Genomic DNA, 24,725 nt, shown 5'->3' on the forward strand with positions numbered 1-24,725 from the left:
CATGTGTTTGCATTTCCTGACCCCAATAGTGGGGTCACTGGGTATTTCTTAAAAGACTCAAGTCGTGTTCTACTTCTATTTCAAGTAAAGGCAATGCACCCCTGTACGGCTGACGATAACATTGCAAATAGAGACCTCTTGGACTTAGGATTATATTAAGTGTTTTTACCTTTTGTGATGTCCCACATTGGTTGGGGAGGAGAACAAAACACCCTTTATAAGGGTGTGGAAACCTTCCCCTAGCAGACGCGTTTTAAAGCCTATATAAGGGTGTTTAAAAAAAAAAAGGACAATATCTTCTAGCGGTGCCCGAAAGAAAAAGCCCTAAGAGAACAATATCGGCTAGTGGTGGGCCTGGGCCGTTACAAATGGTAGACACGAGGCAGTATCCTAGAAAGGATGCTGGCCCCAAAGGGGGGTGGACTTGGTGGGAATGTGCCTGAGCCGTTACAAATGGTAGACACGAGGCAGTATGCTAGAAAGGATGTTGGCCCCAAAGGGGGTGGACTTAGTGGGAATGTGCTAGCCTTCTCGGGGTCAATCATATATCTCCATGGTATCAATTGTATTACCATACGTTAGTGACATATTATTCAATATTCCACATATTACAGAGGTTCATAATATGATTTTTGGACGTTGAGAACGAAAAGTAAGCTACTTATAGAATATAATATAATATTAATAATATAAGTAGTTTCATAATAATAAAATCACTATTTATTCCCCGATCATTGTCTAAGCATTAAAAAGCTGGATCATTAATGATGGCCACCGCTGCTAGAGATGGGGCTAGATTCTTTGACATTACCAAGAGTACCGGCATCGACAACTATGGAACTCGAGCTGGAGTCCTTGATACCGCGAAGAGTGTTGGCATCACTGAAGTTGTGACCCTCACCAAAGGCTCAAACTAGACTGCTTGATAGCTCCAATAGATGATTCGGGCAAGAAATCTTCTGTATCTGGTTTAGAAAAAGCCCAATAATGAGAGTTCGGGCAATATTTGTGGGCGCTAAGTAGAAGAAGCTTGCGTTGGTTCTTGTTTCTTCATGTACCACGTTTTTCATTCCTACAAAATAGTAATAAGAGAGTGATCTAGGCACCAGTCCTATAACATTCAACATAAAATGCAAATTGTGAAACCTTAAATAAAACTCTCAGTTCAAGACAGACATTTCAACCTTAAAAACAAGCGTCCAAACCCACAAATGAAACACAGTTTGTTACCTTAATTGTCTTTAAATGGTCGTGAGGCATTGACAAGCTTAGCGGCCTTTGTTTTTGGGTCCACCTCAACTTGAAGACCAAGTTCAGCAATCTCAGGCATATTTACAGGCCCTTGAACCTCCAATTCAGCTACAAGTTTTTTGTTTTCCATGTTCCCTTCCAGTAAGTTCCTCACAGCCCATATGCCCCATTCCCTCAAAAATGGATTGTTTTCATCAACAACACACTGCTGCAATAGCACAAACACTCCATTCTTCTTTCGAATGTCGTCTTGTACGTGTTTCTTTCTGTATAAGCAATTTGCAATGACAGCAACGATATCTCTTCGAAACCCTTTATATGGACATGGACACGACTTCGACGTGTTTGGAAGATCTGTTCTATTCTCGTTCTCTGCTTGTTGAATTGCCTTCTTAACGATGGCTGGTGGTTCGATATCTCGAAGTATGCCCAAAAGCAAATCGATAAGTCCGAGAGAGAGAAGCACATCAACTGCATCCTCGGAGACATCTTTACGTTCTCCTTCCTTACCATCGTCCTGCGCACAAATATCTCGTAAAATATTGAGCGAGTAGCCAAGAACGTCGACTGCAGTCGTGCCTGTTGGGAGACTACGCTCGCATATCGGTGTGGAACTGATAATAGGAATGGAGCTTTGAAATATTCTATGTATACACGACGCAAAATCCTTGGGAATAGAGATATCTCCAATTCGCTCGTTCAATATCTCCGATATGATTGTCAAAAGAAATGCCTGTTCAGATGAAAAGGACATGTCTTCGCCGCCATCTTTAGAAGAATCGATAGGGCGTAATGCAGAGAAAAGTCGAGGAAAATAAGGTTCCTCCAAGCAGATTCTTGAAAGAAGTAACTTCACCCAATCTTCCTTAAAACCAACTGAAAAAACATCAAAAAAGGAGTGTTAAAACACGACATTTCAAAGAAATCTAAGAGTTAGAAAATCTACGAGTTTACCTAAAGATGTTGTCCTTGTAATCTCTTCAATTATAGGCAACCCGACGTCACTGCAGAGCGATGCGACCAGTTCGGTGTTTGTACTATATAAATTGTAGAGAATCATACTCAAAGGATCCGAAATCTCACAGTAACGAATACGAGCAAGTGAAACAAACTTGTCGGGGAACAATCCACGCCAAATTGCTTGTTGATGTTCTTCTCCAGCCAATGAAACATTTGCTAGAACCTGTAGTCCTAGTCTAATGATCACACGATCGGGATCAAACAAAAGCATAGCATTTTGCAAAATGCTCGAAACGACTCCGACTCCATTTTGTTCAATAAAAACATTCTGGTTTCTAATTTCTCCAGCACATAGGTTTCTAAGGAGCCTTAAGGCTGACAATTGAAGAGCATTATTAGAAGTGTAATCGAGACACTGAATCAACTCAAGCACACAAGGAAGGATATTCTGAGAAGCGAAATTGACACTTTTGGAAGCTTCAATAAGGGTTTCTAAGGATGTTTCTAGAGTGCAAGAGTTTGATGCACTGAACAATGGTTGAGTAATTCTTTCAGGTATAGACTGCTCAAATGATGCTGAGTTCTTCATTTGTCGACAAAACTACTTAGTAAGCCACAAACAAGGCTGCTTCTGAATGGCAAAGGTTGAAATATTTGTGTCAGAATCTGAAATTCAAGTACAGGCATCAATAAGAATGTCTCATAACCTACACAAAGGGACTTCAATCTAAAAAATTAAAAACCAAGATCATAATTACAATAGGGTCGAGTGACTGATGCCTACAACGAGACATAAAACTTCACCAACTCCCAAACTTCGTCACAAAACCGTTTAACCTCTCTAAAAATTCTACTATTCGTCTCAAGTCAGTCGAACCCCCCACGACACCAAAAAAATAGCATGCTACAAAACAGTGCCCTTCTCACAAATCACCGCGAGACAGTCCCTAAGCTAAACCAAGCATAAATTGAAAGAATCCAACCAACAGGACCAAAGGGATGGAACAAACGAACAACCCCACAAAAGATGTCCTAAAGCCTATAAAGAATGCACCACTGTGGAAATAACATAGAGGAACGTCTCTAGACGTAGCTCAAAGTGTAGATTCTCCCATACAAAACCACCGCACAAAAAATTTTACCTTGGAATTTTCATCTTCTAGAGAGGGTGTGAGATCCCACATCGGTTGAGGATGAGAACGAAACATTCTTTATAAGGATGTGGAAACCTCTCCCTGGCAAATGTGTTTTAAAAACCTTGAGGGAAAGCTCAAAGAGGACAATATCTGCTACCTAAAAAATTTTACCTTGGAATTTTCACCTTCTAGAGAGGGAGTGAGATCCCACACCGGTTGGGGAGGAGAACAAAACATTCTTCATAAGAGTGTGGAAACCTCTTCCTAGCAGACGTGTTTTAAAAACCTTGAGGGAAAGCTCGAAAGGAAAAGCCCAAAGAAGACAATATCTGGTAGCGGTGGCCTTGGGCCATTGGGCCATTACAGAGGGGAGCAAGAAGAAAGCATAGGCAGAAGGGGGGCGGGAAGGGCATGACAACAACCTAAAGGAAGAACTACAGGAGAATCATCCAAGGTCCAGAACCTAGTGTCCCTCCCCCTTCAAAGAACACAACACCCCTAAAGAATTGAAAGAAGACATGCGACATCCAAAGCCTCTCTATCAGAGAGATGGTACAAAAAATCCAAGGAAAGCATAGAGGAAGACCGAAGTTTAGAAGAACAACAATTGATCCCAAAGATAGAACTCTTGACTTGCTTTTCAACCTATACCAACGATGGAACTCTCGACTAGTTTTTTAACCTATGTGATTTCATAATTCAAAAGAAAGACCTCTCTTTCGGGATTAGTCAACTCAGAACAGGTCAAGTGACCTACAGTTTGGCCTTCGCTTTTAGAGACTTCCTCTAAACACATCTCTATGTGCCTGCAGCCTCTAAACTTTTAACCCTTACATGACTTCAAAGAATGACAATAAAACATTGAGATTAACAAAGAGTTTTCTTGTTCCAAACAGAAAAATTGGATATCATGTGCAAGCTACATTATGGGACAAGTAGATGGGCTCAGACCCCAGCTTAAGCCCCTGAACCACCCACTTCTTCACTCAAAGTAGCACAAGCTTACTCAAAACATCCACGACAAGGATAAAGAGAAAGAGTTAGAGAAGGTCTCATTGCCTAAGCTCTAGAGAGACTTCAGGAAAATTTTCATAAACTGCTCATGTCAAAAATACGTTAAATATTCCTCTGCTTATACTAATATAAATTAAACAAGTTATTCCCTTACAGTATTGTCTTCCGCATGAATAACTCACTGTCAATTTAAATTTCAAAATTTTCAATAATTAACCAAAAATTCATATAAACCTTTGATATTGTGAGATCCCACGTCGGTTGGGGAGGAGAACAAAGCATTCTTTATAAAGGTGTGGAAACATCTCCCCAGCAGACGCGTTTTAAAAACTTTGAGAGGAAAATCCGAAAGGAAAAGCCCAAAGAGGACAATATCTGCTAGCGGTAGGCTTCGGCTATTACATATTGGTATTAGAGCCAGTCACCGAGCGATGTGCCAGCGAGGAGGCTGAGCCCTGAAGGGGAATGGACACAAGGCATTGTGCCAGCAAGGACGATGGGCTCCGAAGGGGGTGGGGATTGGGGGGTCCCACATCGATTGGAGAAGAGAACGAGTGCCAATGAGGACGCTGGGCCCCGAAGGAGGACGGATTGTGAGATCCCACATCGGTCGGTTGGAGAGGAGTACGAAGCAGAGTGTGGAAACCTCTCCCTATCAAAGGAGTTTTAAAAACCTTGAGAGAAGACCCGAAAGGAAAAGCCTAGAGAGGACAATATCTACTAGCGGTGGGTGGGCTTTGGATGTTACAGATATATCAAGCCCTGCATAATAAAAAACACCGAAAGTAGAATTCTACATAAAGAAACACGAACTTACAGGGGACGGAAGTAGCATTTATAAACTTAATTTTAGGAGCATAAAACAAAAGTAAAATGGTTTCCAAAGGAAGCCTAACATTCCATATGAACCAAATAAAATTGCAAACAGGAACACAAAGGAGGCCTAATATCAATTGGAAAAAAGTTACAGCCCTTCAAATTCGTGGGGGCTTGGGAGTGGACGAATTGAGAAGTAGAAATTTAGGTTTCTTAGCCAAATGGCTTTGGATTTCGGCGATATACTCAGCCTGACAACACCCTTACGAAGAAGGAGATCAAAATTAAATTTGGCCATTCGAAGAGCACTGAAGCAATCTATAGGCTGTGGAAAAACATTTTCAAAAACGTATGATTTTTCGCAAGTCGAAGAGTTTTGGGAGGACAAATGAGATAATCCAAGAACCTTTTGGGGAGAATTCTCTAATACTCAGTAACAGCATCCAAATAATCATAGTCACATGGAACATCAAGAGAAGAACATACCTAGCCGGGGAAGTCCTGGAGTGTTGCCGGAGAGTTTGGAAGCTTTCTCGTGCAAAAGAATTTCCAATAAATTGAAAAAGAAAGTCTAAGGGGGGTGTTCAATATGGGTTAAAAATTTAAATCCCTAACCCCCTAAACTTGAACTGACCCAACTCCAACGGTAGAAGTTTAATTGGGTTTGGTTAATTTTCTGAACTCGAACCCGAATAAATTCGGTTGAAGTTTCAAGTTCATTGAATAAAATTTGAAGTTAACTCGAACACAATAAAATTTTATAAAATATATTAAGAAATCTTGCACATTCCTAGGTCGACTTGCTATCGTTTTAGTTTGCTCTCGTACGCTCTTCACTCTTGCTATCGTTTGCTATGCTTTTTTTTCCTTTCTATTATTTAGTTTGATACTGATCTAAATTTTGTTTAAATTTGGTGCAGACATTTAGTTCCATTAACTTGTGACACTTTTTGCTCAGACGCGAGTGAAGCTATTACATTTATAACTAAGTTATTACATTTATAACTCAAATTGTGTACCCCACAACGTGGGGAAGATGGTTGAATGACACACATCTCTAGGAAAAAGGGTAGCCAACAAATTCTAATATGCATCTCATCAATTCACATTCCCTAAAAATAATTGACCTCGACACTATTAAAAGATACAATCATACCCCTTTTTATTATTATTATCATTTAAAGAGCGACATACGTACAGATACCCACAAGACCGAGACGAAAAAGTCATTCTCGTTTCTATCATCACCACCTATTTTATTTCTTACCCTAACGAAAGTCTCCATTTATTTTCGTGGAATCAAGGTTGAGATTCCAAGCAGGGAATTTACTAGAATTTTTTCCAGTATATTTTTTATTTTTCAATATAATATTTTTTTAATATAAAAAAGAACATATTAATAAATCAAGGTTTTTATTGAAAAGTTAAGATATAAAATTGATTGGAATTTTAAAAAGTCCTTTCTTATATATATATAAAATGAGACCGATAGGTGAAGGAGCGAAGCTGCGAGACCAAGGGGAAGGAGCGAGAACTTCCAGAATAAGCATGATGCAAGCCTCCGTCTATGTATCGACTATCGGGCCCATAACAACACTAAAAATAAAAAAAGAGCCCGTGCCACTCATCGCGAACTTTTTGATCAATTAGGTGCAGGAAGGTATTTCACCAAATTGGACTGACGACTGGAGTTCTAATGGGAAGTGGAATTTATAAAAATCTATATATATATATTAAGTGGGGCAGGAAATTAGGTAGGATGAGAATTGAAAATGTAATCTCGTCTTAGGACTCCGGTCTCAAGTTAAATGAATCAGTGTCAACTTTAGTTACTAAACTAATATTTTAATTTTTAACCAAATTAAAAAACAATTATTTTTTATTTTAAAAACTTTTAATTTCGTGTTTAATAAATTTCTAAATTTTTAATTTAATATTGCGTTGGAATCGAAGAATAATTAATTAATAAGATAGAAAAGAGAAGAAAGTATGCACATGAACTAATTTTGGATCTTGAAGCAAAGGTTTTCTTTTATTACTATTTTAATAATAATAAAAAAAGAAATTAATAAGTTGTAGATCCAGTGCTAGATCTATCACTGAACCTATAAATTTATGGTTAAATTGTAATATTATTAAGATAGGATAACATATCATAAAATAATTCTAATGATTCAATAAAACTACCATAAATAATTTCTACACTATGTATCGACCTTTAATTATAAAACTAAATTGTTATTTTCTTGAAACTATAAGAATTATATATTTTTATTTTTTTTTTATGTTTTTTTAAGCTAAATTAATAAAAATAATTATACTTTCCTCTTCAAAATTATTTAAACTTTTAAAAGTTTCAATAATATTTTAAAATTTCAAAAATTTAAAAAAAAAATATTCTTACGGTTAATAACACGTTTCAAAAGTACTCATAAATTTTCCAAAATAATATTAATACATTGGCGTTTTAGTTCAAATAGTAAATATGTTTTTAAACGTTTTAAATATATTAAAGAAAATCAATGAAAATTTGAAAGTTATATATATATATATATATATATATTAAATTTAATTAAAACTTTTCAAAATTTATGGATATTTTTTAAAACAAATTAGAAAAGTTATAAAAGATACATTAAAAAAAAAGGCAATCCAATTTAATTATAAAAAGATGTATATTATCCTTGATTTTTTTTTTTTTTTGGGAAATATTTCATAACTGTTTAAGATTATTTTTAAAATAAAATATTAACGTTGAAGAGTTTAAGGATATTATTAAAAATTTTAAAATTTTAAAATATTTTTTTTAAAAATGGAAATAATTTTTTTTTTTATTAGTTGAGTTCATGAAATACAAAAATAAAACAAAGGACGAAACATCGTTTTTTAAATTCGATTAAAACAAATATTTTAAAAATATAAAAATTAAAAGTTGAAAAAATAAATTATTTAAAGCGTGAGGAAAATATTTAAAAAATAAAAATAAAAATTATGAATTACCATGTGCAATTCATAAAAAAATATAGTACTTTATTACGTTAATTATTAAACTTTTTGATAAAAAAGAAAAAAAAAAAAAAAAAAACAAAAAACAAAAAAGTTTGTATTAAATCTCCGCGTTCTTCTCCATCCTGTCCGGATTGAACCGAGGACACAAAAAGCATGCCACACTCCCATTGTAATTTAATCAATTCTGTACTAATTTTTGAAGCAACCCAAATGGCGGAATGGTAGATTTTGATAGCAACCGGTAAACAAACGCCGGCTCTTCATCTAATCTGCTCCACGACTTTCTTCAAATTCAAACCCATTCAACTTTAATCTCATTTCAAGCCGATTAAATTAATCCCAAAATCATCTCTACTCTCTAATCATGCTTTATTAGTGTTTCCCCCTCATGCTTGCTTGTGACCCATTTCCACTTTTCGCTCTGAATCTTCCTTTAATTCCTCTTCTTCTTACTTCATTCTGGAGCAGAGATTAGTGGTTTGGATTTGGTTTCTTTATCACCGGCGGCTGAATGCGGCGGACGCGGCGGACGCGGCTGATCTGTTCGATCTTTGGTGTTTAGCTAATAGACAGCGTTGGAGGTTTGATTTCGTGTTTTGTGTTCTTGGTCTTTCATTTTTGGCTGCTGAAGTTGAGATAATGTAGCAGGGTTTGAGTTCTCTGATGGGTTTTTCTTTGTTTTCCCATTATCATTACCGTTTTGTTCTTGATTTTGTTTATATTCCGCCATTTTTGCTCTTGGAAGCCTTGTGTACAGCACTTTCTTGACCCTTTTTGTGAGATTCTCTAAGAAGCTTTAATAGATCGATCGAGGATCTACTTTTTATTGTGATTTTGAGTTATGATGTGGTGGAGAATGTTTTTTATATCTGTGTTCTTAGTTGTTGAGTGGTAGGATCTAACTCTTGGTTGTGATGATTCTTGTTTTGGCTTATATTTTTTGCATTTTTGATCTGTAGAATCTCAAGGAAGAATCATTTTTAGTGTTTTATTATGGCTTCAAAGTCATTTAAGCTCACCCGTTCAAATCTGTCATCAAATTCTAATGTGTCTGATGCACAAAGGCAACCATTGCCTCAGACTGTGACGTTTGCTCGGAGAACGTCCTCTGGTCGGTACGTTAACTATTCGAGGGATGATCTTGATAGTGAACTGGGGAGTGGTGAGTTTACAAACTACACAGTGCATATACCACCAACACCTGACAATCAGCCCATGGATCCATCCATATCACAGAAGGTTGAAGAGCAATATGTCTCGAATTCGCTCTTTACGGGGGGGTTTAATAGTATGACACGAGCTCATCTTATGGATAAGGTAATTGAATCTGAAGCAATCCATCCTCAAATGGCTGGCACGAAAGGATCTTCATGCGCAATCCCGGGGTGTGATGCAAAGGTTATGAGTGATGAACGTGGTAATGACATTCTTCCTTGTGAGTGTGATTTCAAGATATGTCGAGATTGCTATGTCGATGCTGTTAAATCAGGGAATGGCATCTGCCCTGGCTGCAAGGAGCCGTATAAGAACACAGAAATGGATGAAATAGCCGTCGAACATGGGCGACCATTGCCACTTCCTCCCCCACGAACAATGTCGAAGAGTGAGAGAAGATTGTCGTTAATGAAATCGACAAAGTCCATGAGGGGAGTTGGAGATTTTGATCATAATAGGTGGCTTTTTGAAACAAAGGGTACTTATGGATATGGCAATGCTATATGGCCAAAGGATGGGGTTGCTGGAAATGGAAATGATAAAGACGATGAGGTTGTCGAGCCGAAAGAGTTTATGAATAAACCATGGAGGCCATTGACACGAAAACTTCAAATTCGTGCTGCTGTTATCAGCCCGTATAGGTATGATCTCTGTTTCTTACTGATTGCTCTTTCATTCTATACCTTATAGAATATGTAATTTCACTCTCGATTCTGGAGTCGAGGCCAAAACTTTTGTATAAATTTTGAAATCGAAGAAGCTCCCGATTCGAATATAGTAGGAAAGTTATGTGTGGCTTTGATATGGTCAGCTGATGGCCTGTGACAGTAGTCCAGGTAACGAGTAGTGCATCAGTCATCCATGGCTCAAGTCCACCACGAGTAGATATTGTCTTCTTTGGGCTTTCCCTTTCGGGTTTCCCCTCAAAGTTTTTAAAACGCGTCTTCTAGGGAGAGGTTTCCACACCCTTATAAAGGATGTTTCGTTCTCCTCCTCAATCGATGTGGGATCTCACAATCCACCCCTTTTCGGGGCCCAGTGTCTTTGCTGGCACTTGTTCCCTTCTCCAATCTGTGGGACCTCCCAATCCACCCCCTCCCCTTCGGGCCCTAGCGTGTTTGCTGGCACACCACCTCATGTCACCCCACCCTCCTCACTGGCATATCGCTCGGTGTCTGGCTCTGATACCATTTGTAACGACCGAAGTCCACTGCTAGCAGATATTGTCCTCTTTGGACTTTCCTTCTCGGGCTTCCCCTCACGGTTTTTAAAACGCGTATGTTAGAGAGAGGCTTCCAAACCCTTATAAAGGATGTTTCGTTCTCTTTCCCGACTGATATGAGGTCTCACAGTTAGACTACCCATTTTGGTTTCGATTCGCATTATGATTTGAAATTTTGTTTTCGGTCCTCAAGTAATTTGTTTATCTCGTTTTATTTGTAATATTTTGTAACTTTCATATTCATTACTCCGTTCCCACGATGACCGATTAACTTTTATTTTGCAATACCCTTCTTCACAGGCTTCTCATTCTTGTTCGTATGGTTGTTCTTGGATTTTTTTTGGCTTGGAGGATTCGGCATCCGAACACTGACGCATACTGGCTGTGGGCAATGTCAGTTGTTTGTGAAATATGGTTTGCTTTTTCTTGGCTTCTTGATCAACTGCCCAAGCTCTGCCCCGTTAACCGGGCCACAGATCTTAATGTACTGAAGGATAAGTTTGAAACACCTAGTCCTAGTAATCCTACTGGAAAATCTGATCTTCCAGGAATAGATGTCTTTGTTTCTACTGCTGACCCAGAAAAAGAACCCCCTCTTGTCACAGCTAACACTATCTTGTCGATTTTAGCTGCTGATTATCCTGTCGAAAAGCTTGCTTGCTATGTTTCGGATGACGGAGGTGCGCTTCTAACCTTTGAGGCCATGGCAGAAGCAGCAAGTTTTGCTAACACATGGGTTCCTTTCTGTCGAAAACATAATATTGAACCTCGAAATCCCGAGTCTTACTTCAATTTGAAGAGAGATCCATTCAAGAATAAAGTACGATCAGATTTTGTTAAGGATCGGAGACGTGTGAAACGTGAGTATGATGAATTCAAGGTTCGAATAAATGGCCTTCCTGATTCTATTCGTCGTCGATCTGATGCCTATCATGCAAGGGAGGAAATCAAAGCTATGAAGCATCAGAGGCAACATGTGGCTGATGACGGACCAGTGGAGAGTGTAAAGATCCCTAAAGCAACATGGATGGCCGACGGAACACATTGGCCTGGAACGTGGATGCAACCTTCTTCCGAGCACTCCAAGGGCGATCACGCTGGTATAATACAGGTACGTATTTCAGCTCATTGCAATATTATATTCCATCTGCTTGCTGATTGTTCCCTGATATTTTTGAGGCTTGCTAATAATCGGTTATATGCAGGTGATGCTTAAACCTCCGAGTGACGAACCACTGCATGGAACTGCCGAAGAAACTAAACTAATTGATCTATCTGAGGTTGACATCCGTCTTCCTCTTCTTGTTTATGTTTCTCGTGAAAAACGTCCTGGCTATGATCACAACAAGAAAGCAGGGGCCATGAATGCTCTAGTTCGAGCGTCAGCTATTATGTCAAATGGGCCATTTATCCTCAACCTTGATTGTGACCATTATATCTACAACTCCCAGGCAATGAGAGAAGGAATGTGTTTCATGATGGACCGTGGAGGGGATCGTATTTGTTATGTTCAGTTCCCGCAAAGGTTCGAGGGCATTGATCCTTCAGATCGATATGCCAATCACAACACTGTGTTTTTCGATGTTAACATGCGAGCTCTCGATGGACTTCAAGGTCCAGTATATGTTGGAACAGGATGTCTCTTTAGAAGGATTGCCCTTTACGGTTTTGACCCACATCGATCAAAAGAGCGGCATGCTGGTTGCTGTAGCTGTTGCTTTGGTAAACGGGGTAAGCATACATCGATTGCGAGTAGCCCGGAAGAGCATCGAGGCCTGAGAATGGGCGACTCTGATGATGAAGAAATGGACATATCCTTGTTCCCAAAAAGATTTGGAAATTCTGCTTTTCTAGTTGATTCAATTCCAGTTGCAGAGTTTCAAGGACGCCCATTAGCCGATCACCCAGCTGTGAAATATGGACGCCCGCCTGGTGCTCTCACCATTCCTCGTGAGCTTCTCGATGCATCAACCGTTGCAGAGGCAATCAGTGTCATTTCTTGTTGGTACGAAGACAAGACCGAATGGGGACAACGAGTCGGGTGGATTTATGGATCTGTCACAGAAGATGTGGTCACTGGGTACAGAATGCATAATAGAGGATGGAAGTCGATTTACTGTGTAACGAAACGTGACGCTTTTCGTGGAACCGCTCCTATCAATCTCACTGATAGGCTCCATCAAGTCCTCCGATGGGCTACCGGGTCAGTCGAGATTTTCTTCTCTAGAAATAACGCCCTTTTGGCTAGTCCGAGAATGAAAATTTTGCAAAAGATCGCCTATCTTAACGTCGGAATCTATCCGTTCACTTCCATTTTCCTAATAGTCTACTGTTTTCTCCCTGCACTATCCCTGTTTTCTGGGCAGTTCATTGTTCAAACTCTCAATGTTACTTTCCTGACGTACCTTTTAGTCATCACCATCACTCTATGCCTGCTTGCTGTTCTTGAAATCAAATGGTCTGGCATTGAATTAGAAGAATGGTGGAGAAATGAACAGTTTTGGTTGATTGGAGGCACCAGTGCTCATCTTGCTGCTGTTCTTCAGGGTCTGCTAAAAGTCATTGCTGGGATTGAGATTTCATTCACTTTGACATCGAAATCAGCTGGTGACGACGTCGATGACGAGTTCGCCGATCTCTACATTGTGAAATGGACGTCCCTCATGATTCCACCCATCACGATCATGATGGTCAACCTGATCGCCATCGCAGTCGGAGTCAGTCGAACCATCTACAGTACAATTCCACAGTGGAGCCGGTTGATAGGTGGTGTTTTCTTCAGTTTCTGGGTTCTAGCTCATCTCTACCCTTTCGCCAAAGGGCTAATGGGAAGACGAGGGAGGACACCGACCATTGTTTTCGTGTGGTCGGGACTTATCGCCATCACCATATCTCTTCTTTGGGTAGCCATTAATCCCCCAAATGGTGCAAATGATATTGGAGGTTCATTCTCTTTCCCTTGAGAGCTGTTTGTTTTGATATCAATCAATCCAGCAATGTTCTTTAGTTCTTCTTCATGTGCTGTTTCTGATGGGTAGTTCTAAGTTTTTTGATAGCGTCTTGGATTTTGAGCAGCCTGTGATAGATTATTACGTCCATTTGATTCTTTTGTTCTCTGTTGATTTAGCCTCTGAATTACCATTTTGATCAAGTAAATGCTAGAGGACATGAATATAGCCTTGAGTGATTAGGGTTACAATATAAGTTTGTTTCTTGAACGTTGCACGGTTGCGTTTAGAAACTTGGACTTGTTAGATATAACTTTGATAACTGAGAGATTATACTCGAAAAAATTCGAATTTCTAATCTTTTTTCAATGAGCTATGAGCTAAAGTGTAACCGCTCAAGCCTATCGCTAGTAGATATTGTGTGCTTTTCCCTTTCAGACTTCTCGAAGGTTTTTAATACGTGTCCTCTACTAGGGAGAGGGAGAGGGAGAGGTTTCCATATCCTTATAAAGAATGCTTCGTTCTCCTCCCTAACTCATACAGGATCTCACATAAAGTTAAGAACTTGATTTTTCCTATTTACATGCGCATTGCGTCAACACTAGTGAAAAGGAGGTCGAATTTACCGAAGAAGGAATGAGCAAATCGGGTGCTTGTGGGCCCCCTCTACATCACGTGCTTTGTTCACCTTCGTTTCCTAAGAGGGGTTGAGATGACTAGCTAGTAGCTACAGAAAATGAACTTGGGTGGGCTTTGCGTGATTTGCGTTTTCTTGTGATGAGAATTTCTTGTTCTCTTACAGAAGTCCCGTATCCATGTCGGGAACAGGTAAAGCCTTGTAAAACCGCATGAAACTCTGAGCAATGAAGGATGAGACGACTCCCCTATATTAAATTGACAACTGTCGTATAATTTTATTTTATTTATCTGTATGATGTCTTTGGGATATACATCATCAAACTTAATAAATTAAAGATAAGCATTACCAATATTTCAAATGTCAATTTCTTGTGAATTTATTTATTAATTTTACAATGTACCAATTCTTATTTCAATATCTCAAAATTATTAGGTATAGCATTTGGTATGAACACAAACAAAAACAAGTAACGGTCAATTTGAACAAAAAGAAAATCCAACACGATAAATTTTTTATTTTAAAGTTTCAACTAAGAAACCGTCACAAATGGCATGTCTATATTACTCGATATTAACTATCATTTAAGAAATTTTGTATTGGCAACGGTTTGGTGAGAATAGTTCAACCGAGTCGAACTATTTCATTATTAGCCTTTTCTAAGATGAAGTGTTGATCAATTTTTAACGGGTTTTGTCTTATCATGATAAAATGAATTCTTTCCACCCAACTCACGTACGACTCTCTCAATCCACATGTCTTCACACGTCTTCACACGTTCTGTGAGCAAAAGATCTAAATTCTCTTCGAACACTACTTCTTGCAATCACATACTAATTTTTTTTTTCTCCTTCATGTTACGAGATTATCCCATAGAAGAGCAATAGCATGAAGTAGATATTTGATCTGTAATATCACATGTCGGGTTTGCATCGATATAAATCTCAACATTTCTCGAATCAGTTTTTATAAGAAATATTCAGTTCCCGAGAGTCTTCTTAATTTGGTATACAACCTCCCTAGGCTCTTTGTAGAGTTATGCATAAATTGACTAACGATGCTGACATCAAATCCAGTATTTGGACGTGTTGGAGAAAGAAAAATGAAACATCGTGATCTTACACACACAAGCATGCACGTATATTTTATGTTCATGTTAGCTTGTATGGTCATTAGTAAAAGTTACAAGCCAACGACCTTTAGAAAGGCCTCAAAATATCACTATGAATTAATGAAAACGGGTCTAAAGATTTGTCACGCCCGTTAGGATAAATATTTCTAACATACTTAGAGAGTCGACAAATTTCACCAAAAAAAAAAAAAAAAAAATCATCGAAAGCGTCGTAACATGAATTGACTTTCACTCGATAAAGGCTACGATGCTATTTAACAATGCCAACTATCTTTCCCGAACTTACTTTCCAAAAATTCACACAAATTCAAATAAAATACACGAACATAATTAAAATCAAATTGGATTGTTACGTATTATTAAATAATAAATTATTAGATTAAAAATATTTATTATTATAGTATTTAAATTACAATTTAACCATCACAAAATAACTTGGACACGAATTTAATATAAAAAAAAATAATTTAAACCATTATAAATAATTTATTTAAAAATAAATAAATAAATAAATAAAAGAGATGGAGGGTGGAAAGCATGTTTTGACAATGGAACAGCTGGCATTCACACAGGCCAATGGAATGGACACGGTTTCCTGACAATCTTTTTTTTTTTTTTTTTTAAATAATAATAATAATAATAATAATAATAAATTAATTAAATTATTACCTGTTCATTAGTCATCATGCTTCCCATTTTTTTCCTTCTTTTTCTCCCTCTTTTTATTTTCTTTCCTCACATGCAATGCAATTATTATTATTATTTTATTTTCATTTTAATTTACTTTCTAAATTTATAAATTAATTTTCAACCAAAAAAAATAATAATAACTTTATTGGTAGATTTAGAAATAACTTTTAAATTTATGGACTAATTAAAATTCTTTCTATATTTTATTTTAATAATTTATTTTCTAAAGTAAGAGTGTTAAAAAAAATTTGATTAATTCAATCTAAATAAAAATTTTATTCGTTGAATTTATATTTATATTTATAATTGATTTTATTATTTATTCTTAATTTTTTTTAATTGTGTTTAATTTATAATTAAATATTTAAAAATAAATATATAAGTGTTGTCTAGGGTTGACACATTTACAACTCGAATAGCATTTCAACTTGACGTAATTGAACCCACAAACAAATCAAAGTTTGAATATACTCTAATATTTGTAACTAAAAAGAACAGATTTGGCAATTTTCGGGACCGCTTCGTGTATGTACTCGGCCCCTCTCTTGAAGATGTGAGCGAAAAAAAAACTTCAAAATCGACCCAAGCGAAGATCGGGACTCGAAGGCTACCAATTCAAAAAAGAAAAAAAATGGTGAAAGTAAATGATATGAACACTTTTTAATCTAAAAAGGAAACAAAATAAAATAAATGATTAATTTTCCAAATTAAAATTATTGAAAATTTAAAGATTTTCCACCGCCTGTGTTCGTTCGCCTTCCTTATTTGCATTTTTTTTTTTTTTTTTTTTTTTTTTTTTTCTTGTTCTTTCCTTTGCTCTGTTTCTCCCTCCGCGTAGTAAAAGTCCACTTTTCTCTCCACGTTGTCTGCATCACAGTGAAACCTACCATTGATAGAGAAACCTCACGACTTCTTCCATGCCCTCCTTCACTACCTTCCTCTAATTTAATATTCAAACCCAAATCTTCACGGAATCCATATGGTTCGAACCCGAATCAAACTCATCTCCGCCATTACTGTTTCTTAATTCTCAAAAAACAGAGCATCACCTCTGTTTTCATTGAGCCCACCTGAAGCTTCCTCCATCGGTGACGTTTCTTCTCATTTTTTGTATATAAAATTGATATGGGAATGGAATAATTCAAGGATACCCTGGAATCATGGTCGATTAGTGTTGGCAATCTTGACTATTTCTTCTTTTTCCTTCAATCATGCCCTATTAGTGCTCTTAGTCCTCCTCACGATCAACCCTCATTCTCTTTTTCTCTGCTTTTCCGTTCTCAATGGGGCAATGGTGAAGCCCTTGAGTTCATCCATTTGGTGCAACATTTTTCTGGCTATCTGTTCCGTTTGTTCTAGTTTTAGGCTTCTTTGAAGTGGGTTTCTCCTAATCTATCCATTTGGGCAAGATTTTTCTTGCTATTTGTTCCGATTGTGGCTATCTGTTCTAGTTTTAGGCTTCTCTGAAGTGGGTTTCTTCTAATCCATCCATTTGGGCAAGATTTTTCTTGCTATCTGTTCCGATTCTTCCAGTTTTTAGCTTATCTGAAGTGGGTTTCTTCTAATCTATCCATTTGGAGTAAGATTTTTCCGGCAATCTGCTCCGATTGATCCAGTTTTAGGCTTCTCTGAAGTGGGTTTCTTCTACTCGTCGCTGAGAAGGTATGTTTTTATTGAATTCTTTCATAAACATGTGTTTCCTTTTGGGGTTTGAGATTGTTCGATCATACAATGCATTATGCATCGTTGTTTGATTTTGATCTGTTTGTGGCGTTTTCGGACATTAGATGTTGTTTTTTGTTATGCAGCTGCTGGATTTAACTTAAGAACTTGTATTGAGTTTGACAATGGCGTCAAAGTCATTCAAGCCAAACCGTTCAAATTTGTCAACAGCTTCTGATGCATCTGAAGCACAGAAGCCTCCTCTTCCACCTACTGTGACATTCGGTCGGAGAACCTCCTCCGGTCGCTATATTAGCTACTCGAGGGATGATCTCGATAGCGAGCTTGGGAGTGGTGACTTTATGAACTATACTGTGCACATTCCTCCAACGCCTGATAATCAACCAATGGATCCTTCAATCTCACAGAAGGTTGAAGAACAATACGTATCGAATTCGCTGTTTACCGGTGGGTTCAATAACATAACACGAGCTCATTTAATGGATAAAGTGATTGAATCTGAAGCAACACATCCTCAAATGGCGGGTACGAAAGGATCTTCGTGTTCTATACCTGGCTGTGATGCAAAGGTTATGAGCGATGAACGTGGAAATGATATACTCCCTTGTGAATGCGATTTCAAGATATGTCGAGATTGCTATGTCGATGCTGTTAAACTAGGTGGTGGGATTTGTCCAGGCTGCAAAGAACCGTATAAAAACACAGATCTTGATGAAATTGCTGTTGAACATGGAAGACCGCTTCCGCTTCCTCCACCAGCCACAATGTCGAAGATGGAGAGGAGGCTATCGTTGATGAAGTCGACGAAATCTGCATTGATGCGAAGCCACACGGGGGTTGGAGAATTTGATCATAATAAATGGCTATTCGAAACGAGAGGAACTTATGGATATGGGAATGCTATATGGCCAAAGGATGAGGGTTTTGAAAATGGTAATACTGATGAAGTCGAGCCTATGGAGTTTATGAATAAACCGTGGCGGCCCCTAACTCGAAAGTTGAAGATTCCTGCTGCTGTTCTTAGCCCGTATCGGTATGTTCTTAGTTTATAAGTGGTATTGATATTCTAGCATGCTATGGGATTTCACCCAACTTATTGTTGAATAACATTGTTGTGACAGACTTTTGATCGTTGTTCGAATGGTCGTGCTCGGGTTCTTCTTGGCTTGGCGAGTGAGCCATCCGAACACTGATGCGTACTGGTTGTGGGCTATGTCTATAGTTTGTGAGATTTGGTTTGCTTTTTCTTGGCTGCTTGATCAGCTGCCAAAGTTGTGCCCAATCAATAGAGCTACTGATCTTAACGTGTTGACGGAGAAATTCGAAACGCCTAGTCCGAGTAATCCTACCGGAAAATCTGATCTACCGGGCATAGATATCTTTGTTTCTACTGCAGATCCCGAGAAAGAACCGCCTCTTGTAACTGCGAACACGATCCTTTCGATTCTAGCTGCAGACTACCCGGTTGAAAAGCTTGCTTGTTATGTTTCTGATGATGGAGGTGCGCTTTTAACTTTCGAGGCCATGGCTGAAGCTGCAAGTTTTGCTAATACTTGGGTTCCTTTCTGTCGAAAACATGGCATCGAACCGCGCAATCCCGAGTCTTATTTTAGTTTGAAAAGAGATCCATTCAAGAACAAAGTTAAGCCAGACTTTGTTAAGGATCGTAGACGTGTTAAGCGTGAGTATGACGAGTTCAAAGTTCGTATTAATGGACTTCCTGACTCTATTCGTCGTCGCTCGGATGCTTATCATGCACGAGAAGAAATCAAAGCTATGAAGCTTCAGAAACAGAACATTGGTGCTGATGAACCGATAGAGAGTGTGAAAATCGCTAAAGCGACATGGATGGCTGATGGCACGCATTGGCCAGGGACTTGGTTGCAGCCATCATCTGAGCACTCGAAGGGTGACCATGCCGGTATCATACAGGTACGACGCGAACCTACTCGAAGATCATTGTTTAAATAGGGATTTCGATCGTTTTTTTTCACTGAGGTGTCTATCTTGTTTTGTTATAGGTGATGTTGAAGCCACCTAGTGATGAACCTCTTCATGGAAATGTTGAAGATGAGAAACTTATCGACACTTCCGAGGTCGATATTCGTCTTCCTTTACTTGTTTATGTTTCTCGAGAGAAACGACCAGGCTATGACCACAACAAGAAGGCAGGAGCGATGAATGCTCTAGTTCGAGCCTCGGCAATCATGTCGAATGGTCCGTTCATTCTCAACCTCGATTGTGACCACTATATCTACAACTCTCAGGCAATGAGAGAAGGAATGTGCTTCATGATGGATCGTGGAGGCGATCGCCTTTGCTATGTCCAATTCCCTCAAAGGTTCGAGGGCATTGATCCTTCCGATCGATATGCGAATCACAACACTGTGTTTTTCGATGTTAACATGCGAGCTCTTGATGGGCTTCAAGGACCAGTTTACGTCGGAACAGGATGTCTCTTTCGAAGGGTTGCCCTATATGGTTTCGATCCACCTCGATCGAAAGAGCATCACCCTGGTTTTTGTAGTTGTTGTTGTGGCGGACGAAAAAAGCATACATCCGTCGCGAGCACACCGGAAGAGAGCAGAGCTTTGAGAATGGGTGATTCTGATGATGAAGAAATGAATCTCTCTTTGTTTCCTAAGAGATTTGGGAACTCTACTTTCCTTATTGATTCAATCCCGGTTGCTGAATTTCAAGGCCGCCCCTTGGCCGATCACCCTGCCGTGAAGAACGGACGTCCACCGGGTGCTCTTACGATCCCTCGTGATCTCCTCGATGCTTCAACAGTTGCAGAGGCAATCAGTGTCATTTCTTGCTGGTACGAAGACAAGACCGAATGGGGTAACCGTGTTGGATGGATTTACGGATCTGTTACTGAAGATGTGGTCACTGGATATAGGATGCATAATAGAGGATGGAAATCGGTGTACTGCGTAACGAAACGAGACGCTTTTCGTGGGACAGCTCCGATCAACCTAACAGATAGGCTGCATCAAGTCCTCCGATGGGCTACCGGGTCAGTCGAGATCTTCTTCTCCCGCAACAACGCCATCCTAGCTAGTCCAAGAATGAAACTTCTACAAAGAATAGCATACTTAAACGTGGGGATATATCCATTCACTTCAATCTTCCTCATAGTATATTGCTTTCTACCAGCACTGTCGCTGTTCTCCGGTCAGTTCATCGTCCAAACGCTTAACGTCACGTTCCTTACATACCTTCTGGTTATCACGTTAACGTTGTGCATGCTTGCGGTGCTCGAGATCCGATGGTCTGGTATTGAATTAGAAGAGTGGTGGAGGAATGAGCAGTTCTGGTTGATTGGTGGTACAAGTGCACATCTTGCTGCTGTACTTCAGGGTCTGCTAAAAGTCGTTGCTGGGATCGAAATATCGTTCACTTTGACATCGAAATCGGGAGGTGACGACGTAGACGACGAGTTTGCTGATCTCTACATAGTGAAATGGACATCTCTAATGATACCACCAATCACGATCATGATAACGAACTTAATAGCAATAGCAGTCGGGTTTAGCCGAACGATATACAGTGTGATACCGCAATGGAGCCGACTGATCGGTGGCGTTTTCTTTAGCTTCTGGGTATTGGCTCATCTCTACCCCTTTGCCAAAGGGCTGATGGGAAGAAGAGGAAGGACACCTACCATTGTTTTTGTGTGGTCAGGGCTTATTGCTATCACCATATCTCTTCTTTGGGTAGCCATTAGTCCTCCATCAGGAACTAACCAAATTGGAGGTTCATTCACATTCCCTTAAACACTTAATTTTTTTTTTTTTTTTTTGTCTCCCAAAATTCTTTCACTTCATAAACTTGAATTAGGTACATTCTTCTGTTGTAATTCTTGCAAATTTTTACCATCTATAATAATTCATTTTTGGGTAACTTTTGGGTATCGTTGTATTTGAAAATGGGACACCCGACTAAAAGAGAGATGTACGATCTATATCACAAAGCTATGATAATAGGTTGTTCGGCACCCAATGGCCCAGCAATATGGTTAGGTTATCTACTCCTCACTTTCTAAAAGTGAATTATTGATGAGTCAACCCTAATCTCCAGCCTAACCATTCAAGTTTTTGTTGGAGCAAGAACCTTCGGATCAAAGTAATTAACACCTCCTTGTACGAGCTAGAATTAGATTACCTCTTATGATCGAAGATCTAGAAGCAAGATTTGGAAACCTTGTTCTAAATTGAGTCACTCCACAGTCGAACTTGATCAAGGCTTGATTGAATCAATTCTACCACAAGAATTGTTTGAAACTTAGAAATGACAATTTCTAAGGGAAACGCCTCAATTTGAGATCTGAATTACATTCATCCGAATCTGAATTTTACATAACATATCGTGGGTATTTATAGTCTCCCGACAAAAGACGTTTGTGGACGGGATTTATTCTCGATCCCCTTTTAATCTCCACAAAAGAATAAGTCAAATTAAACATTTGACATTTACTTAATTTATGAAATTAAACATAGTTCTTCTTAAAATGTTGATATGCTTGATTGTCTAATGCGATAGGTTTGAAATCAATTAAGCTCTTATTCGCGTAGGTTAGAATTCTGTTGTTGACATATTTTTTGAATCTTCCTGACATTTTTTTCCTCACAATCCAACACGAGTCCTTTCAACATGTTTTGTTCCCACTCATGTGCATTCTATTTGCAAATGTGACACCCGAGTAAAAGAGAAATAACCATAAAGTTTCAATATATTTTGTTCTCACTCATGCATTTTATTAAAAATTTCAAGAGGCCACCCAATATAGAATTGCTTAAATCAAAGCATGTTTAACTATAGAATTCCTGTGATTGAGCTATAGAGTTCATGTGATTGGAAAGTGCACTTTATTGGTATAGGTAGTGACTTTCAATTATTTTAAGTTTTTCTTAACTATTTTATCTTTAAAATTGCTTTAATTTAAACGTGATATTGGTTCATTCATGTACTGCTCATTTACTTGGGTGTCACAAAACATATAGAAAATTATACAAACAAAGCAGAAGCTATACATAATCTAATCTCACGGCTCCATTACTGGAACTATGAATCGTCTCATACGCCATTGTTCGTTTTTTCTTTGTTTGTCATGTTGCCACTAAAACATAGGGAGCGTATAACCACTCTCCCTCATGGCCATATCGTAAAGTTTTCAAAATTTCCTTTTCTAGAATCATGCATATGCGTGAGGTCCCGCAGATAAGAATCATAACACATGATCCATTTGGTTGAAGGAACGTGACTATTTTGGATAAATACTTTGATACTCCTCCTAAATGATGAAATCATGTTCCCTTCGTTTAAAGGTATTTCTCGAGATCCCAAAAAAACCGTTTGAATGATTTGTGTATGCCTTATTTTAGGTTAACGTCACGTCATACATATAGTAGCGACTTAAGTTAAGAATTAGAAGTCGGATCGTTACAATCAATCAGTACATATTTAAATGACTTTCAATATGTACATAGCAAACCAATCCTAACTTGACATTTGAATTGTTTTATAATTATTTTAGAAATAAGAGTTACAATCATTTTATAACTATATTAAAATTCGCTCGATATTATGCCACGTAAACTTACCATTAATTAAATTTAATAATTATTGATAAAAATGATATGATAAATTAAATTGAAACTTAATGAATACCAAATATTTAAATATTGATGTTGATAGAATATTTTTTAAATATATATATATATATAAATAAAAGATTAATAAAAGTATTTACATTAAAAAGAATAAAAAGATCAACAATTCTTTTAAATATTATTGCATTATATAAATATAATATATATATTATATATTCAATTTTCGGGATGGGATGAAATTAAAATTTAAATATTCCTTTTCTTCCACGTGGAATCTTTTTTTTAATGTTTCTCCAAAATTGTGAAAAATATGTAAATTATAATTATATTTAATTAAAACAATTTGGTATACCTAGCGTTTGTAGTCCAACGGTTAGGATAATTGCCTTCCAAGCAATAGATCCGGGTTTGACTCCCGGCAAACGCAATTTTTTTGTTACCATTTTCTTTTCATTGTTGTTGGTCCTTTACGTAATCCTAAAATTTCACATTTTGAATTGTTTCAATTTCATTTTAAGTTTACTTTTATATTAAATCAGATTATAAAAAAATTTAAGTAATTAAAATTTAATTTAATTTTCATGTACCTTAGATTTTAGATTTTTTTTATTTATTTTATAATAAATTGTAATTACTATAATTAAGGATACAATGAGAAATTTCTCATATCTAGCGTTTGTAGTCCAACGGTTAGGATAATTGCCTTCCAAGCAATAGACCCGGGTTCGACTCCCGGCAAACGCATTTGTTTTTTTATTTCTTTTTTTTTATTTTTTATTTTTATTGTTGTTTAATAAAATTTTGCATTTTGTCTAAATAAAATATCTTGAAACTTTTAGAAGTTTTAATACCCTAAATCAAAAATATTTTTATGGTTAATTATAAATAGAAATTTGCCTTTGTAAAGATTCAAAAAATAATAATATTTTTAAATTTTCAGAAGTTTTATCGAAAACTTAAAAAAAAAAAAAATCACACCCATTTAAACTTTTATAAAAAATTATATATATATATAAATACAAATCATATTTAAAAAATACATAAAATCTCATCATTACTTTTTAGACCTAATAGTAACCATCCGTGTATTTTTAAACTTTTTTAAAAAGTTGAGAGTTTTAATAAAACCTTTTAATGTTCAACTAATTTTTTAAACATTAAAATTTAAATTATACTTTCAATCAGATTTCCATTCATCCCAATCTATATGTAAAGATATTTATAGAATTTTTTTTAAGTTTAAAAATATTATTAAAACTTTTAAGAGTTTAGCGGTATTTTTATTAATTTAATTAAAAATAAAAAGAAATAGAAAAATATAAACAAAAGTATTTAAAATCCATGTTTTTTCCCGCCCAAACGCCCGTAGTTTATTTCTGTGTGAAAGCCGTTTGTTT

At 37.3% G+C, this 24,725-nt stretch overlaps 3 protein-coding genes and 2 non-coding genes across 6 annotated transcripts; 4 read left to right on the forward strand and 1 right to left on the reverse strand.

Moving 5' to 3' along the window:
* Nucleotides 1-661: 661 nt before the first annotated feature.
* On the reverse strand, nucleotides 662-5,770 carry MEE50 (ARM repeat superfamily protein). Of its 2 annotated transcripts, none has more exons than XM_023678827.2 (4): nucleotides 5,664-5,770; nucleotides 2,206-2,877; nucleotides 1,231-2,127; nucleotides 662-1,072 (listed from the first exon to the last, which is right to left on the reverse strand). In XM_023678827.2, the coding sequence occupies exons 2-3, from the start codon at nucleotides 2,798-2,800 to the stop codon at nucleotides 1,232-1,234; spliced, it is 1,491 nt and encodes a 496-aa protein (XP_023534595.2). In that variant the 5' UTR covers nucleotides 2,801-2,877; nucleotides 5,664-5,770; the 3' UTR covers nucleotides 662-1,072; nucleotide 1,231. The 2 variants fall into 2 exon arrangements, with proteins under 2 accessions (XP_023534595.2, XP_023534596.2); XM_023678828.2 differs by having other exon boundaries at nucleotides 2,206-2,842; nucleotides 5,664-5,768.
* A 2,546-nt stretch (nucleotides 5,771-8,316) lies between these two features.
* LOC111794933 (cellulose synthase-like protein D3) lies at nucleotides 8,317-13,799 on the forward strand. The gene is made up of 4 exons (XM_023677133.2): nucleotides 8,317-8,767; nucleotides 9,146-10,042; nucleotides 10,924-11,734; nucleotides 11,829-13,799. Exons 2-4 carry the CDS (start codon nucleotides 9,180-9,182, stop codon nucleotides 13,584-13,586), a joined length of 3,432 nt encoding a protein of 1,143 aa, XP_023532901.1. The 5' UTR covers nucleotides 8,317-8,767; nucleotides 9,146-9,179; the 3' UTR covers nucleotides 13,587-13,799.
* Nucleotides 13,800-16,901: 3,102 nt separating this feature from the next.
* LOC111794934 (cellulose synthase-like protein D3) lies at nucleotides 16,902-21,619 on the forward strand. The gene is made up of 4 exons (XM_023677134.2): nucleotides 16,902-17,692; nucleotides 17,839-18,746; nucleotides 18,835-19,645; nucleotides 19,735-21,619. The coding sequence occupies exons 2-4, from the start codon at nucleotides 17,878-17,880 to the stop codon at nucleotides 21,490-21,492; spliced, it is 3,438 nt and encodes a 1,145-aa protein (XP_023532902.1). The 5' UTR covers nucleotides 16,902-17,692; nucleotides 17,839-17,877; the 3' UTR covers nucleotides 21,493-21,619.
* Nucleotides 21,620-23,683: 2,064 nt separating this feature from the next.
* TRNAG-UCC (transfer RNA glycine (anticodon UCC)) lies at nucleotides 23,684-23,755 on the forward strand. Its single transcript has one exon. It is a non-coding gene; the product is annotated as a tRNA-Gly (tRNA).
* Nucleotides 23,756-24,000: 245 nt separating this feature from the next.
* On the forward strand, nucleotides 24,001-24,072 carry TRNAG-UCC (transfer RNA glycine (anticodon UCC)). Its single transcript has one exon. It is a non-coding gene; the product is annotated as a tRNA-Gly (tRNA).
* The last annotated feature ends 653 nt before the right edge of the window (nucleotides 24,073-24,725 follow it).

The sequence above is a fragment of the Cucurbita pepo genome, chromosome 5 (assembly GCF_057944985.1).
Source record: "Cucurbita pepo subsp. pepo isolate OVF chromosome 5, ASM5794498v1, whole genome shotgun sequence".
Taxonomy (NCBI): domain Eukaryota; kingdom Viridiplantae; phylum Streptophyta; class Magnoliopsida; order Cucurbitales; family Cucurbitaceae; genus Cucurbita; species Cucurbita pepo.

Bases quoted from the DNA above. Each gene is read 5' to 3' on its own strand.
- MEE50 (XM_023678827.2), bottom strand. From the start codon at position 2,800: ATGAAGAACTCAGCATCATTTGAGCAGTCTATACCTGAAAGAATTACT. The intron at 2,128-2,205 runs GTAAACTCGTAG...ATGTTTTTTCAG, and splicing joins TACAAGGACAACATCTTTAG to TTGGTTTTAAGGAAGATTGG.
- LOC111794933 (XM_023677133.2), top strand. From the start codon at position 9,180: ATGGCTTCAAAGTCATTTAAGCTCACCCGTTCAAATCTGTCATCAAAT. The intron at 10,043-10,923 runs GTATGATCTCTG...CCTTCTTCACAG, and splicing joins GCTGTTATCAGCCCGTATAG to GCTTCTCATTCTTGTTCGTA. The intron at 11,735-11,828 runs GTACGTATTTCA...GGTTATATGCAG, and splicing joins ATCACGCTGGTATAATACAG to GTGATGCTTAAACCTCCGAG.
- LOC111794934 (XM_023677134.2), top strand. From the start codon at position 17,878: ATGGCGTCAAAGTCATTCAAGCCAAACCGTTCAAATTTGTCAACAGCT. The intron at 18,747-18,834 runs GTATGTTCTTAG...TTGTTGTGACAG, and splicing joins GCTGTTCTTAGCCCGTATCG to ACTTTTGATCGTTGTTCGAA. The intron at 19,646-19,734 runs GTACGACGCGAA...GTTTTGTTATAG, and splicing joins ACCATGCCGGTATCATACAG to GTGATGTTGAAGCCACCTAG.